Source organism: Lepidochelys kempii, chromosome 7 (genome assembly GCF_965140265.1).
Source record: "Lepidochelys kempii isolate rLepKem1 chromosome 7, rLepKem1.hap2, whole genome shotgun sequence".
NCBI classification, from domain to species: Eukaryota; Metazoa; Chordata; order Testudines; family Cheloniidae; genus Lepidochelys; species Lepidochelys kempii.
The window spans coordinates 32,838,597-32,855,379 of record NC_133262.1 but is presented as its reverse complement, the minus strand read 5'-3'; the positions used below and the strand labels follow the sequence as shown (position 1 = coordinate 32,855,379).

At 50.3% G+C, this 16,783-nt stretch overlaps 1 protein-coding gene across 29 annotated transcripts in view; it reads left to right on the top strand.

The window, feature by feature from the left end:
- NRXN2 (neurexin 2) overlaps positions 1-6,175 on the top strand; it is a 274,548-nt gene extending 268,373 nt beyond the window's left edge. For 18 of the 29 annotated variants that reach the window (XM_073351968.1, XM_073351963.1, XM_073351962.1 and 15 more), the window contains one exon: positions 1,970-6,175. In XM_073351968.1, the coding sequence (XP_073208069.1) occupies positions 1,970-2,865 (896 nt within the window). In that variant the 3' untranslated portion in view covers positions 2,866-6,175. The remainder of the gene's footprint in view (positions 1-1,969) is intronic. The other 11 variants (XM_073351981.1, XM_073351978.1, XM_073351975.1 and 8 more) reach the window with 1 other exon arrangement.
- The last annotated feature ends 10,608 nt before the right edge of the window (positions 6,176-16,783 follow it).

Genomic DNA, 16,783 nt, shown 5'->3' with positions numbered 1-16,783 from the left:
CCCTCTCCTGGGAGGAATCAGAGTCACAGCTCTGTGTGACGGAGCCCCGCACAGTTAACAGCAAGTCTCGTTTAGCTCCGGTTGGTGGGCAGCTTAGGGGCAGCAGAGTTGGGAGTTCTAACCCTGTTACTGCCGGGAAGATTGGTGTAGCTAGGGAGCCCATGGCTTTGGCACTGTCCATTGAGAAGCTGGTGAGGAAACTGGGAACCGGCTGATGGGAATGGCACATACTGGGAATGGTCTGCCAAACTCCGGGGGTCCTCATCCTCAGCTGGTGCAATGGGGTGTAACTGCATAGGAGTCAGGAGTGCTGGGTTTTATCCCCAGCTCTGGGAGGAGAGTGGGGTCTAACAGGTAAAGCAGATGGAACTGGCAGTCAGAATTCCTGGGTTCTATTCCTGTTGATGTCAGTGGGGCTAGGCATCTGTCCCTCTATCTGCTTTCTTTCCAGTTCTAATAGGCAAGAGCCCATAGATCTGTCAAAACAGCTACTGAAAATATAGTTACGTATGTTTTTTAAACGTGTATTTTCCCAACACACACCCGCCAAATTTACAGTCAAAGGACCAAAATAATGTGTGCAGTGTCCTTGTCATTTCAACATCAACTTTGATTGCCAGATGTAAAAAAAAAATGGGGGGGAGGGAGAGGTGGGAGGTGGGAATGGAAAATGCAGACAGACAGAGTTGAAAAGTGTGTCTGGGTGGGGGGGAGGGAAAGATTTTAAAATATGCAGAAAAAGAAAGAAAAATGAATCTAGATAGGTAGACAGAAAGAGAAATTAATTTAGAAAGAAAGAATGAAAGTAAGAAGGAAAATGCATCTAGATGGAAAGACCATAGATTAATGAATCTAGAAAGAAAATTAATAAAGAAAAAGGTAGATAAATTAATATAGAAAGAAACAGAAATGAATCTATATAGGTGAAAAAAAGGAAATGGATGTAGAAAGAAAAATTAATCTAGATAGAATGAAAGTAAAAAAGTAAATATGTCTAGAGAGAAAAACTATAGATGAATCTAGAAGGAAAGAGACATTAATCCAGCTAGACAGAAAAAAGAATATAGACAGACACGGGAATTAATGTAGAAATAGTATAGATAGAAACAGAAATGAATCTAGATAAAAAGAAAGAAGATAGATAAAAGAATACAGAGAGAGAGAGAGAGAGAGAGAGGAAAGAAAATGTATCTAAACAGAAAGACTATAGATAACTTAATCTAGAAAAAGGAACAAATCTAGTTAGAAAGAAAGATCAAAGAATATAGACACAAATGAATCTAGAAAGAAAGAGTATAGATAGAAAGAGAAATACATCTAGATGGAAAGAGAGAAAGAAAGAAACATAGAATTGACTCTAGAGAGATAATTGAAAGGGCAAGTGGTAGAGAAAAGAGATGTTTTAAAAAAAAAAGAAAGAAAAAAAAGTTGTTTTTCTCCAAAAAAACATTCTTACCTAGTTTTCTTTTTTGTAATTTTTTTTCTTCATGCTAAAATCACATGGCCAATTTGTTGATGTAAGTTGATTGAATTCTGTGGTTTGCTCTCTTATTTTTAAAACGAAAAGAAAAGGGAAAAAATGAAATGAAAGAGAAAAAGAGGGGAATAAAAAGAAATGTGAAAAGCAGTTTGCAATTAGGTTTTTTCTTTTATTATTACTTAATTCTGCTGTTTGAAAATCTGTTTAATTTTTTGCATTAAATGACTAATTTCTTTTTTTTTAATTCTTTTTCTTTAAATTTATGATTTCTCTAGATTTTGTTGTAAAAAGCTACAGTTTAAAACGAAAAACAGTCGTAAAGATTCGTTTAAAAAGCAGCCAGAGATTGGGGAACGAGTCTAGTTTTAAATTCAGTTAATCAGTTTGATTCAGTTTCTTGTGTCCAAATGTGGCAGTTTTTCCTCCGGTTCGTATTAACCCATCTCTCCTTTTCTGTTTCTCTTCCCCCTTTATTTCTCTCTGTTCTAGGAGGTGAATTAGTATTGCCCATAATTACCGAAGATTCCTTAGACACCCCACCAATTGCCACCCGGTCTCCATTCATACCCCCGCCTCCTACCTTTGGCCCCTTCCTAACCGTAATAGAGACCACCAGAGACACCCTAGCCCCTTCCGCCAATCAAAAACCCCCATGCTTAGCCGACCAAGAGGACAGCGATTGCGAAGAGGGCATTGAGGCTTCCGGTTACGCCTCGGGCGAGGTCTTCGACTCCAGCCTGCCCCCTACTGATGACGAAGATTTTTACACCACATTCCCCTTGGTCACAGATAGGACCCTGCTGGCCAGGCCAGATGGAGCATCTAAAAAGTCCCAAGGCTTCAGGCCCAACATTAGGACAGGAGTGCCGGCTTCATCCTCAATCCCTGAGCTCCTGACCTCCACTGCCTCTCCCGATCTGGTCCGTAACATCCCCGCCGGCAAAATGAACAATCGCGAGGCCCCCAAGTCCCACCCAGACCAGTACCCCCCTCTGCCCACCTCTTTTGAACTCGACAACCGTAACAGGCATAAGTACCCCGGTATAACGTCTTCCCCCAATTTCCACAATCTACCCACAGCTAACCCCACCGGCTCGGGGGAGAGGGGTCCCCCAGGGGCCGTCGAGGTGATCCGCGAATCTAGCAGCACCACGGGGATGGTGGTCGGCATTGTGGCGGCGGCCGCCCTGTGCATCCTCATCCTCCTCTATGCCATGTACAAGTACCGAAACCGGGACGAAGGCTCTTACCAGGTGGATCAGAGCCGGAACTACATCAGCAACTCGGCACAGAGCAACGGCACGGTGGTGAAGGAGAAACCCACCTCTGCCACCAAAACCCCCAGCAAGAGCAAGAAAAACAAGGACAAGGAGTATTATGTGTGAGTCTCCGCCCCCCCCAGCCACGTCTCCCTCCTGTCCCTCTGGTGGCGAGCGCGCGAGAGAGACGATTGCAGGGTGAGACCGCTCAAATCATGCCAACCTTTGGATACAAGAGACCAACAAAACCTCCCAGCTTTCCTTTCTCCTCCTTCTGCATCACAGAGGCAACCAGTGGATCCTGCCCCCCACCCCCACCCTGCACTGGTTTCAGTTTGTTCATGTCCCCCTTTTTTAATTTTTCAGTTCATCCTCAAAAATTAATAACAACCACCTCAAAATCATGCTCGCTTCCCCTCCTCCCCCACCCCGGATTCCTTCAGATCTTGGGGGTTTGTTTAATTTGTTTTCCTTTTAGCAAACGAAGTGGGGGAAAGAACACAGCAGGGGGCGATCAAATCACACACACCATGGTTAGAGGTTGGCACCGGAAATAAGCGACCACTCGGAGAGCGAACAGAAAACGAAGATCTGGGGGTGGGGTAGATGGATTGATGAAGGCTTCGGAGCTCCCTAGATAAAGCTGAGCCAGGATTTTGCCTTTATATATATATATATATATATATATATATATATATATATATATAGGTGACAGCTGATTCCCCCCTTTGTTATTCCAGAAAGTTAGATGCCTCCTCATCCAGATGAAACTTTGGGGTACATCTCCCCACCCCTTTTAGACCCCTCTCCCATGCCCTGTTTGGAAACAGACTAATCCAATTGGGATACAAAAGATTTGATTTTTCTCTCATAACTATCGACAAAATTCCAATGCGGAGCAGGATACAGCTGGATCCAGAAAACTTGGCTGGGCAAAGATTTTGGGGACGAAAAATCGGTCTCTCTCGGAATTATTATTAAAACAATAAAAGGGGGGGGTTCTTTAATTATAACTGATTTTTCTCTCTCTCTTTGTTAATGTGTCAGAGTCTTGGAAATGTGTGGAGTAAACTGAACCGAAACAAACAAAGTCACGAACTCTCGGGAAAATAAAAATGAATCCATTAATAATGATGGTGGTAAATAAAGCAGTTAACATGGATCTTGTCCAACTATGGAACTGATCGGCTATTCGGCTCTCTGCTCTGTAGTAACAAAAGGGGGTGCTACTCTCAAAAGGGTTAGAGTTGGGATGGTGTTGGTTTTTGTGAAACAACAGCGACGGGAGCTGACACTGGTTTGGGCGTACCCGCTCGGGATATGTGGGGGTGGGGGAGATGGGAAAATATACGATGTTTCTGTTCTGTTTTCTAGGGGATTGATGGCATAATTCCTTTTCCCCCGTGCTCCTCCACTCCCATCCCGTTTTCTCCATGCCAAGGTGCTATTGTGATCATCCTTTAAGTGTCTTCTCAGAGCATGTCCTTAAATTGTATTGTTCTTTCAAGGTATCCAGAACGGGGGTAAGCAGCTGTTGATGGGAATTTGCAAATGAAGTGGGGGGTGGAGGCGTTGGACTATTTCCTTCACCTGCACCTTCTCCCCTCACTGGGAGAATTGGAAAGGCTTTTCAAATGACTATATATAAAGAGAGCTCTATATATATATAAAATATATATATATAAAAATATATATATTATATAAGGTATATGTGTGGACAGTTTAACACAGAAGAATCCAAGAGGGTTTGGAAGGATGTTTGAAAAGGAGCTAGAGACAAAAAATTTGTCCCCGCCGAGGTGTGTGGCACGTTACAGGTAGGATCCCTCGATGATCTCTGGGCACGGCCACTGGAGACCAACTCCCATCTTTGATCATGTTTCTGCAAGACTCCAGCCCATCCTTCTGCGTGCAAATTGTCCAACAGGACCGGCCCCCTGCTTCCAGACAGGTCAGTGCCATGGGGCCTTGCTCTGTCAGGTGCTTTCCAACTGGTTCCGATGCAGCAATGCACTTCAGCACCTGCCTAGCTCAAAGCACGGGGGTCATCCGGTCAAAGCCAGTAGGGAAAGAGTCACAGATTGGAAGGGAGACATGGCAGAATTTTGCCCAGAGGTTCCTGCACCCAGCCCATGACTTGCATGCCAATTAAACCATATCTATTGGATGATAGAAAGCCCTCAAGGGATGAAGAATCCTCTGCATCCCTCAGGGAACAGCTCTAAAATTTCATTCCTCATCTTCCCCGTTAAAAACATGCATCTTATTGGCGCCAACTCCTAGCCATCAGATCTCACTGTCCCTCTGCTAGATCTAGCAGTAAACCCCTTTTCTCTGGGGCCGTATCATGAATAAAGCAAGGGAGCTGTGCTGGATTGGGGTTGGAGAACTCCAGCCCTACCAGGATCAAGCCCATCGCTGGGAAGGGTGTCAGGAGGCGAGGGATTTGGATCGGAATTCTTTCTTTCAGAGTGATAGGATGCAAGTGAAATAGGCACTTCAATTTCTCAAGCCTGGGAAAGTTATTGCAAACTCCCCTCGCCTTCAAAGCTAAAATGCCAAAAGGGGCTAGCAGCGAGATGGAGAGAGCGTGATATATCTGCCATTGTAAGCTGTGAACTGAAATCATTTCATATTACTTTTCAGGCTTTGAGGTGTTTTTTTAAGAAAAGGCATCACATTTTGCAAAGTTTCCAGGGTATTTAGGCTCCTACACTTTTGGAAAATGAAATTTATGCTCCTAAATCCCTTAGATGCTTTGGAGAATGTTAGCCAATATGAAATTTGGTGGGCATCTCTCAGCATCTTGGATGATTACATGAGCTCAAGTTCTGTATTTTTCTCTTACCAAAAAAACAACATTTTTTTTTTAAAGATGCAGATTATTATTGGAGTTTCCTTCATTCCAAACGTTGCCACTTAATGGAACTGTCTGCAGGGTGAAGGAGGGGGATTTCTGGCCGTTTCTCTAGGAGTGTAATGAACATTATCAACTGTAAATTAATTTGTACATTATTAATACTTTATTTTTGTTTGGGGGAGGGGCTCGGGCGGAGAAATGAAGATTGCAAACTCTATTTTAAAAATATGACACTAATGAATATCCTCTTTTTAAAATATTGAGAGAGAGATTGGTTTATTTTAACAAGAGAATTCCCAATCTTTTTCCTTTACAGCATTCCAGGTGGGGAGGAAATAAATTTTTAATTCATTCTTTTTGTATCAGTTCTGGTTTGGTTTTTTTAATGAACAGAAACCCCTTCCTGATTGTTTTGGGGGAAATACTCTGTGGTTCTGCATATTTACCCTGTAAACTTCCTGTACTCTTCAATGTTACTGTAAAGTGTTACCAATTATGATGAAGTCAAAAAAAAAACCTTTCAACCCATGTACATTACCGCAAAGGGGAATACAGTTGATTCTATACTTCGTACAACTCTGTAGTTCTAGTCCTCATTTTGTGTGGGCAGACCGGGCCAAGAGATGGTTAAGGGATTGACTGAGTGCCTGTTTCTCCATTGCTTTGTACTTTGTCTATTATGGGTTATATTGCAGTAGCACCAACAAAGAGTGGGGCCCTGTCAGGCTTGGTGTTGGGCCGAGATCAGGGCTCCTGTCACACAGGTGCAGCACTGACTCCAACCAAGATCAGGGCCCTAGTCATGCCAGGCACTGCACAACACCCCCACTACTGAGGAAGATCAGGGGCCCACTTGTGTCAGGTGCTGCACAGACTCCAATCAAGATCAGGGACCCCATTGCGCCAGGCACTGCACAGATCCCCCAACCATGAGCAGCCGTGTTCCCATTGTGCTGGGCGCTGCACAAACCTCCCAGACTGAAATGAAGGCCCTACTCTGCCACGTAGGTACTGCGACTAGGTCCCCACGGTGCTGGGCCCTGCCCCAAGGAGCTCAGTCTAATGAGACAAAGGATGGGAGGGAAACAGGCATGAAGAGTTGGAGGGCCGTGTGTACGGTAAGTGGCAGAGCCTAGAGTGGATCCAGGAATGCTGAATGCTAAGCTAGGGCCCACCCACTAGAATACACCGTTGTGTTCCACCTGACAAGCCCCAGCTCCCAGCCAGCCCTGAGATGAGCAGCTAGCAGCCCCAGGAGAGCTACTGTTGGGCCGGGCGCTGAGCGTGAAGTGCAGTAACTTATGGTCAACCGTGGGGCTTGATCTCCGGGGTGTGATCTCAGCACATTAGCCTTCGGGCGCTAAGCATCTTGTGGAATGGGCAGAAAGCCCTTGGAGGAACGCTGTGCCTGGCCGTGGGCCTGCGTGATGCAGCAGGAGCCCCCGATGGACAGGATGACAAGATTCCATTCTTCTCTCCGCCCAGGTAAAGGGGAGAGGAGGCGGCGGGGGGATCTGGCCAGGGCAGGTTTGACCAAGGGCCCAACTGATATCAAGGAGCAGAGAGGGTTGCATCGCTGTCCCCTAACCTGGAATGATGCAGCCTCTTAGCTCTGCCCATGTTGGACCAGATCCCCAGCTGGAGCCAATCAGCTGTAGCTCCGGCTGAGCCGATGGGGCCAGATCCCCAGCTGGAGCCAATCAGCTGTAGCTCCAGCTGAGCCGATGGGGCCAGATCCCCAGCTGGAGCCAATCAGCATCGCTCCTTTGGAGGCAACCCAGCCCCCAAAATTGAGCCTGGGGCTCTGGGCCCCATTCCCGGGGCTTGTGCACAGAGGAGGGCAGAGACTGTAGCATTGTCCCTGTCCCAACAGAGGCCAGAAGCAGAACTCACAGACACTGCAGTGTGGGGGAAGCAGGACCTGGCTAAACCCTCAGCGCCTTAGCCCAGGTCCTTCCAGGTTGGAGGAGCTCTGCTGGCAGGAGCATGTCCAGGAGACAAGGCTTCACCCCTGTGAGCAGCACACGGTGTAGCCCCCACCCCAAGCAGGGCTGGAGCGGTGCCTGGGTGGGAACGTCCCTGGTACAGGGCCCTGTGCTGCAGCGGTGCTGGGGTGTCCATGGAGCAGAGCTATGGGAGGAGGGTCCCATGGCTGAGGGCTGTCCCAGAGCTGAATGGCCATTAAGGGGCAGGGCTGGCTTTAGTGGCCAGGGTTCCATTGCCATGGCTCACATGGTGCCCTCTCGCCCAAGTGTTGCCTGGAGGGCAAATTTGCCACTTGGCCCAGCAGAAATGGAGAACAGCGCCTCCCACCAGGGGCTGGCACTTGAAGGATGCGAGGAGGACGTGGATCGGGCAGGATGAGGAGCAGGATCCTGCATGTGCCCCAGGCCGCTCACCCCCAGGAGAGGGAAGAACGTCTGTGCAGAGGAGAGAAGCCCATGTGTGGAGGGGAACGCAGACCGGACTGAGACAGGGAGTCCTCGGCATGCCGTGTGAAGATGACTGCGTGGGGATGGAGCCCCAGAAAGGGATCACCAAGCCTGTTCATGGATGGGGGAGACTGGGATGAATGGAAATGGGGACGTGTCCTGGAGCCTCGGGAGAGGCATTTCCAGTCTGAATGGGTGCCTGGAGGAGACTGGGACCAACTGGCCATGGGCTGTCTCCAAGTCGGTTGGTGTAGAGAAGAGGCTGGAGTGGATGGGACATGGGGCCCTCTAGCCTCAGGAGAGGTGTCTCCCTGTGCTGGTGCATAGAGAAGACCTTGATGGAATGGGCCCAGAGATGTCTCCTCTTACTAGGGGAGGGCACCTGGCACCTGGGATCAAAGGGCCACTGAGATGGGAGCTCCATCGGAGACGAGTGTGAAGTTTGTGGCTACGTCTCCAGAACAGAGTGTGCCTCTGTCTGGGTTCCCATGCATGCACCCTGGGCTAGCCAAGCCAGCCACCTCGCAGAGCTGCCCGCACCCAGACCAAGGTCATGCTGCACTGTCACAGGCTCAGTGCTAGGATCTCTGGGGCGTATCCCACGGTTCTTAGCTCACATGAGTGGAGCCACTTTAGGGCTTGGTTTGCAGAGGTTTGTGGGCGAACTTGTCTGTCCCTGAGCCCCCGTGTGGAAGGGTCCCCAGCCCAGCAACGCATCCGACCGAGGCACACCCAGGTCTAAAAAATACCAAGGAGTACTTGTGGCACCTTAGAGACTAACAAATTTATTTAGGCATAAGCTTTTGTGGGCTAAAACCCACTTCATCGGATGCATGCAGTGGAAAATACAGTATGAAGGTATATATACACAGAGAACATGAAAGAATGGGTGTTGCCATACCAACTGTAAAGGAGACCAATCAATTAAGGTGGGCTATTATCAGCAGGAGAAAAAAAAACTTTTGTAGTCATAATCAGGATGGCCTATTTCAAACAGTTGACAAGAAGGTGTGAGTAACAGTAGGGGGAAAATTAGCATGGGGAAATAGTTTTACTTTGTGTAATGACCCATCCACTCCCAGTCTTTATTCAAGCCTGATTTAATGGTGTCCAGTTTGCAAATTAATTTCAATTCTGCAGTTTCTCGTTGGAGTCTGTTTTTGAAGTTTTTTTTATTGGAGAATTGCAACTTTTAGGTCTGCAATCAAGTGACCAGGGAGGTTGAAGTGTTCTCCGACTGGTTTTTAATGTTATAATTCTTTTGATGTCTGATTTGTGTCCATTTATTCTTTTTCATAGAGATTGTCCGGTTTGGCCAAGCCATGTACATTGGCCAAACCGGACAATCTCTATGCAAAAGAATAAATGGACCGTTAGGGAACAGGGGGGGTTGGATGGGGCAGAAGTCCTGGGGGGGTCATCAGGGGGTGAGAAGCGGGGGGGTCGGATAGGGGCCAGGGGCCGGGCCATGCACAGCTTCCCCTAACTGGCCCTCCATACAATTTCAGAAACCCAATGTGGCCCTCAGGCCAAAATGTTTGCCCGCCCCTGCTCTAAGGTGCCATAAGTACTCCTCGGTTTTTTTTGCTGATACAGACTAACACAGCTGCCACTCCGAGACCTGACACCCAGGTCTGTCGCTCCTCGTGCCTGGCCACTCCAGTGGGTGCCAAGCCCTGGCTCCTGCCTGTTCTTTCCCAGGCCAGCTGGACACAGACAGTGGCCCCAGGAGCTGGGAGTGGAGATTTCAGAGACAGCATCTATCCTCCAGCAGGTGGGGACTCTCCAAGGAGGGCTGAGACCTGCCACTGGCGAGGCCCCTGATCTTGCTGGCACAGTTCAGAGACGATGCCCGGTGGGCAGCAGCAGGGACGCACGATTGGCAGCACAAGGTACAGCGCTGCCCCCTGGCCACAAGAGTTTGGCCCTGCCTGACCCTCCAGTGTGACGGGGTTGGGGGGCAAACATGAGTGAGGTGTTGGGACTGGTGCAGCCCATCACCGCGGCCGGGCTGCAGGGCCAAGCCTGAGTGGGCAAACTTGGCAGAGGGGCAGCCAGCGCTGCTGCTTCTTACCACTGCCATTGGGCCGGCGCCTGTGCCAGGGCTCCCCCCAGGGATCTGCCCAGCCTCGCCCCGCTTCCAGCAGCCCGTGACCCCTGTCAGGGCTGGCGAGAGGACCCAGGGTGGGCCTGGCTGGAAGGGGGCTGATGGTTCGACGGGCGAGGCGCTGGGGCCAGTGGCTGCAGCGGGGATGGCTGCACAGGGACTGATGGCGTGGACCCTGGGAAACAGAGCGATTGCCCAGGCCCCCTCAGCCAGGGAGTTTCCGTCCCAGGCGCAGCTGGTGCTCCAGCTCCGTTCTGTTCTGCCGACAAGTGCACCAGCCTCCATATTCATTCAATTCATTAACAAATTTCCTGTAATTATTTGTGTGCGCCACAGAAAATTGCACTGGCGGCTTATTAGATCCAGGCTGATTATGGAGAGCGGCGTTCCCAGCGCCAGACCCACCCCCCCGCCAGCGCCGGGAGGGATGCCCACCTCTGTCTCATTGCACGGGGGCATCAGGGAGGGGCTCCCAAGCCCCTCTTCATTGTGTTGTGTCGTGTGTCCCCCCCACACCTGGCGGCGGGCGATGGGTCGGCAGGACAGAACACAGCTGGGAGCTCACGTGTTGGGGTGGGGGGCCTCAGGGATCACTCGTGGCTGTGGCATAGGGCAGTCTCCCAAGGTCACGCAACAGGGATGAGCTGGGAATGGGACCCAGGAGTTCTGACTCCCAGCCCCACCCCTGCTCTAACCCACTGGACCCCCTTCCCCTGCCAGAGAAAGGCATAGGAGCCAGGGAGCAGCGCTGGGAAAGGTAGGGAACCCAGCAGACAGGCGGCATGGGGGGCACAGACCGGAGAGGGGATCAGGGAAGGATCCTGCCCATGCAGGAGGCCGGTGAGGTGAGGAGCGCAGGCTGGGGGTGCTGGGGGTCAGAGAGGAATCCCAGCATTGGAGAGGCAGGGGCATGAGGACACAGTGTGGGGACGGGGGTGTGTGGAGAGGGGAAGTCAGGGGTGCTGCCATGCAGCCTTGACCCTTGCCTCGCCCCATCCACAATCCCTCCCTGAGCACCCCCCTTCTTTGGATGTGGCCAAACCCGCCCCTCCAGCCTGATCACATAGTCGCCTTTCCCCGCTTTTCAGTTTAACATATAAAACAATTGACAAGAATTCCCACTTCAAAGGCACTGGGATAAAGGCAGCTCCAGGAGCCGAAATTGCAGAGATTGGGCTTTTCAACACCCCCTACCCCAGCTTTTCATTATTAGTTCTTCCCTTTCTACCTTGAGGGGCCTTTATGTTTTCGTCTCTTCTATTTTATTCCTAATGGGACTCATCTGATTGTTTTGAATAGCATTAATTTCCCCCCTCCTCTTCCTGAAGAGGAATTTAAATAACTGCAAACATCTGACACATTAATGAAGTGATTATGTGGCTTGGAGCCAATTCCCAGCCCCTCAGCAGAGGAGGGTTTTACTTATTACCCGACTTATTTATTTATTTACTTAGCCCCTTCTGCCCCCACTCACCCCCTTTAATTTATATCAGCAGAGAATTTTACTCAGGCAGCTAAAGTCCAGGCCTATGGAGCAGGGGGAGTCAGCTCTGGTCTGGCCCCAGCGCAGGGGGGACTGGCTGGCTCTTGGGGGCAAGGAATGGGACATAGGGTCCTTCCCCTCTAGGGGGCACTGGCTCTGATTTGGCCCCTGGTTTGGGGGTACTGCATAGGGCCAGAACATCTCAGTTGTATGTCCTGGGACCTGTACTGCTCACAACTAATGGGGCTCCTCCAGCAGGTGCTTGTACTGTCCCAGTTCTGGGAGGGGAGTGGGGTCCAATGGTTAGATCAAAGGAGGCTGGGAGTCAGGACACCTGGGTTCTCTCCCAGCTCCACCCCAACCTTGGCCAAGTCCTGTCCCCTGGCTCTGCCTCAGTTGCCCCTCCCACCTTTTGTCTATTCATGCTGGCAGCTCTTCAGAGCAGGGACTGGCTCTCGCACAGCCTGGTCTGATGGGGGCCTGGTCCCAGCTGGGGTCTGTGCAGTGTCCCGCATGACAGGCCCTGATCTCGGGCTAGGACCAGCCCTCCCTGTGCTGAGGTTAATAGGTGGTGGTGAGCGTAAGCCCTGCTCCCACCCTGGGCCTGGGTTGCCCCCTAGTGGCTACATCATATGAGTAAGCACCACAAGTTGCTCTTTAGCCCTGGCCCTTAGCTCACGAGGTCCTGGGTTTGAGTACTGCTGGTGATAACTGACTGCCCGGTGACTGGGATGGGATAAAGTCAGTGTAGTTTGGGAATGGAGCATCCACATGGGGAGTTCAATAGGCATTGCTATGGCCCAGCCCCCTTGCTAGCAGCCTGGCTGGGTGGGTCTTGCTAATTGCCAGATCGGGGGTCTGGGCAGGAATTTCCTCCAGGTCAGAGCGGCAGGGCCCTTCCACCTTCCTCTACAGCACGGCATGTGGGCTGCCTGCGGGGGTTGTCTTGGCACGGCTTGCCCACCTCAGCAAATCCCTGCCAGCACAGGGGCCTCAGTCTCTGCCTGGGGCTCCCCACAGGCAGGTCTCTGAGGACAGCTATGCTTTGGGCTAACGGAAGGAGCTGGGCTGGGCTGGAATGGCCTGGCTGGTGTTAATGCAGGATTGAAGGGTCCCTGGACCTGGCTTTAACTCTATGAAACTCTGACGTGTGACATCCTGTAGCGCTGTCAGCCAGTTTCCTCTGCAGGCCGGGCCTTAGCCAGGCCGGGTAGAGGTGTTAAATCCAGCTGGGGGAGAGGTGGGGACTGTTAATTGGTGATCATGTGATCACTTAAGCCAGGGGAGGGGAGTTTAGCGCTAAAGAAAAGCCATGGTTCTTCTCTGGCATGGTTAGTGGTAGTGTTTGGGACTCTACTGGACCAGGTGCTGCACAAACCCAGAAGAGGTTTGTGTTTTATTGTGAGATTGTTACGTGCTATGCCTGTCGCTAAAGTTCCTTCTAGTGCTAGGCCCTGCCCAGACCCTGCCTGACTGGGGAGGGGATCTGGGGGGTGGGCTGGGGAGCTAAGGTCGGGGGGAGGAAATAGGGCATGTACCCCAGCAGTGGGGGAGGAGGGTGGTGTGGGGAGTGCAGGCTGAGGGGGAGAAGATCGCCCAGGATCCCAGCACTGGAAGGCGGGGGGAATAGGAGCACAGGCTGGGAGCAGCTACGGGAAATACATGTGCATTGAGCCAAACCACCGACTGCCATCTCCTGGGGCAATGAAGAGCTAAAACTATTAAAAAAACCCGAGTTAATAAAGAAGAAAACACAAATCTGGGATTGGCTTGAAGAACAAATGCAACAAACCTTCTTGAAAAGCATCTCTCTGGAACCAGCTGTGACTGTGAAATCGAAGGGGAGCTTTTGCCAGAATTCTAATGGTCCGTTGGAGGGTTTTGTTCCCTCATTTTCATTTGGGTCTCAGTTTATTTCAGCCCCTCAGCAATATGGGGGGTCAGCATCCTGGCATTCGCCCAGCCATGCAGGGGCCTGCTCAGTGTGTGAGCGGAACGCCTCACAATCAGAGGTGGCGGGGTTAGCAGTGTATTGGGTGGAGCACTGGCCTGAGACTCTGGAGACCTGGCCTCTATTCCCAGCTCTGGCACCGTGGGTGGGTTCTACCCATCTCTGTGCCTCAGTTTCCACATCTGTAACATGGGACTAGTGATACTGTCGCCGTACAGCACACTGAGCGCTGTGGGGTGAGGTGCTGCGTAGAAGCTGAGCGGTGGCGCTGGAAGGCAGGATCCCAAGCAGAGGACATTAGTCAAACTGGCCAAGGCAAAAAGAGAAGGAGGACTTGTGGCGCCTTAGAGACTAACAAACTTATTTGAGCATAAGCTTTCGTGGGCTACAGCTCACTTCATCGGATGCATTCAGTGGAAAATACAGTGGGGAGATTTATATACACAGAGAACATGAAACAATGGGTGTTACCATACACACTGTAACCAGAGTGATCACTTAAGGTGAGCTATTAGCAGCAGGAGAGTGGGTGGGGTGGACCTTTTGTAGTGACAATCAAGGTGGTCCATTTCCAGCAGTTGACAAGAATGTCTGAGGAATGGGGGGCGGGGGGCAGAATAAACATGGGGGGAAATAGTTTTACTTTGTGTAATGACCCATCCCCCCCAGTCTTTATTCAAGCCTAAGTTAATTGTATCCAGTTTGCAAATTAATTCCAATTCAGCAGTCTCTCGTTGGAGTCTGTTTTTGAAGTTTTTTTGTTGAAGAATTGCCACTTTTAGGTCTGTAATCGAGTGACCAAAGAAATTGAAGTGTTCTCCGACTGGTTTTTGAATGTTATAATTCTTGACGTCTGATTTGTGTCCATTTATTCTTTTACGTAGAGACTGTCCAGTTTGGCCAATGTACATGGCAGAGGGGCATTGCTGGCACATGATGGCATATATCACATTGGTGGATGTGCAGGTGAACGAGCCTCTGACAGTGTGGCTGATGTTATTAGGCCCTGTGATGGTGTCCCCTGAATAGATATGTGGACACAGTTGGCAACGGGCTTTGTTACAAGGATAGGTTCCTGGGTTAGTGGTTCTGTTGTGTGGTGGCTGGTGAGTATTTGCTTCAGGTTGGGGGCCTGTCTGTAAGCAAGGACTGGCCTGCCACGTTACCTTAGGGGTGAGTTGGTTTCTCTCTCCAGTGACTGTTGCTGTGTGGCCAGAAGGGCCCATTAGAATTAGAGCATCAGCTCTGTGCTCTGGTACAGACATTACCCAGTCACTGCTGCACTGAGTCAAATCGCTTGGGACTGCCTGGAGCGTCTCCCGGAGAGGCAGCCAGCCTGGAGATGGAGACTCCAACCCTGCCTGGGTGCGTTTGTGTCAATGGTTATTTGCCTTCCCTGGGACAGATTTGGAGTCTTGTTTGTGACTTGAACGTGTCCTGCTTTAACTCCAACCCTTGGTTCTTCTTCTGCCTTTGCGGCGAGGCTAGACAGCTCTTCAGTACCAGGATCTGCTCCCAGGATTGCAATCAAGTCACCTCTCAGTGTGCTTTGTGAGAAGCTAAACAGCTTCCCCCGGCAAGTGTTTTCTCCAGCCCTTGGGGCATTTGTGCTGCTCTTCTCTGCACCCTCTCTGGTTTCAAACGTCCCTTGTAAAATGTGTCAGTATTTTGTTAGAGCCCAGGATTGTTAGCCACCCTCCCTGTGGTGTGGTGTCTGTAGCCCTACCAGAAACGCTCACACAAAGCAGTCTGGGCAGGGAAAGCCTTTCTGTTGTGTCCCACGCTGCTGGGCAGCAGCTAAGGAGTTAACAATGGTGGCATTGTCAGCCCCATTTTGCTTCTGAATTAGCACCCTGAAAGGGGCAGTGCAGCACTCCAGAGCGATCGGCTCAGGCTCTCTGCAAACTCAAGAATGTGTCACTTTGTCAGTTACACGTGGGGTGGGTCCCCCATCATGGAACAATTAGGTCTGGCTCTCTGCAGACTCAGGCAGGTGTCCCTGACTCAGGTCATGTTTTCAAGGTTTTCTTCACAACCAAAAGTGCATGTCTCTTTTTTTTTTTTTTTTTTTTAACTGAAAACAGAAACTTTGCAGAGCGTTTACAAGGTCAGGAGCCAGGGACCCTCCAATGTTGCAGAGCATTGCTTTACAGAGCATTTACAAGGTCACCTGACCTGCCAGGGACCCTCCAATGTTGGTCGGGGGATGCATGTGACATTTCCATAATACGCCAGCTAAATTGTTCTGTCTCTCACCCTTTGGAATGGGGATGTGACATATCTGGCTGCTGTGATCCAAGTGTATGTGGGAGGCTGTATCACCCTGTCCCTCTGCCCCCAGTGTGTGTGAACACAGCTAACTTAGAAACTAAGTATCTGCCATCTGCCAACCATGGTGTTGATGGATATTGTCAAACTGTCACTGTTTCCTGCTATCTCACAGGATAAATCGGGTCTGAGTTTTGCCCCCACCCAGCCTCGGGGGAACAGCTGGTGAAAGTTGGATGTTTTGTCTAAAATAGGTCGTGTGATCTAGTGGTTAGAGCAGGTTGGAGCTGGAAACCAGGACTCCTGGGTTCTCTTCCCTGCTCAGGGAGGGGAGTGGGGTCTAATGGGGCAGGACTGTGGGGCAGGATCCTCAGTTCCCTTCCTGAACCATTGCATTTCTCCACCTCTGCTCCGTAGGTGTGCAGGGAGCCCATAGTTAGATATGGGCTATATTGAGCCAAGCACCATGTGTCTGCAGAGACCCGGGGCTCCTGGTATAATTCCTTCACCACAGTCCTTTAGATCCCTCCTTTCAAGCCCCAGCACTTCCCCACCCTTTGAAGCTGTATTGAGGACGCCATTTGAATCTGACCTGCTTTCGCTCGGTGGGTGGGGAATAACTTGGGGGGGAGGGAGGAGGGAAATGAAACAAAATCAGAGAATTTTTCGTTCGTTCTTTTTTTCTTACAGAGAGAGAATTGAACTCAGCCTGTCAAAATATGTTCATCTCGTGGGGCCTCCTGGGATATGGGAGGGGGGAGTTGTAGTGGGATTTATTATGCAGACTAATTTTATATTTATTCAGGTGCTTTGCATATAATTCTCCAGGCATTAGGTATTCACGGGGAGGAGCGTGCTCCAGCAGGTTTTCCTCTTAATGATACCGGGACGGGGAGAGAGCAGAGAACCATCCATCTTGAGGGTGGGCGTGAGTGCATGTGTT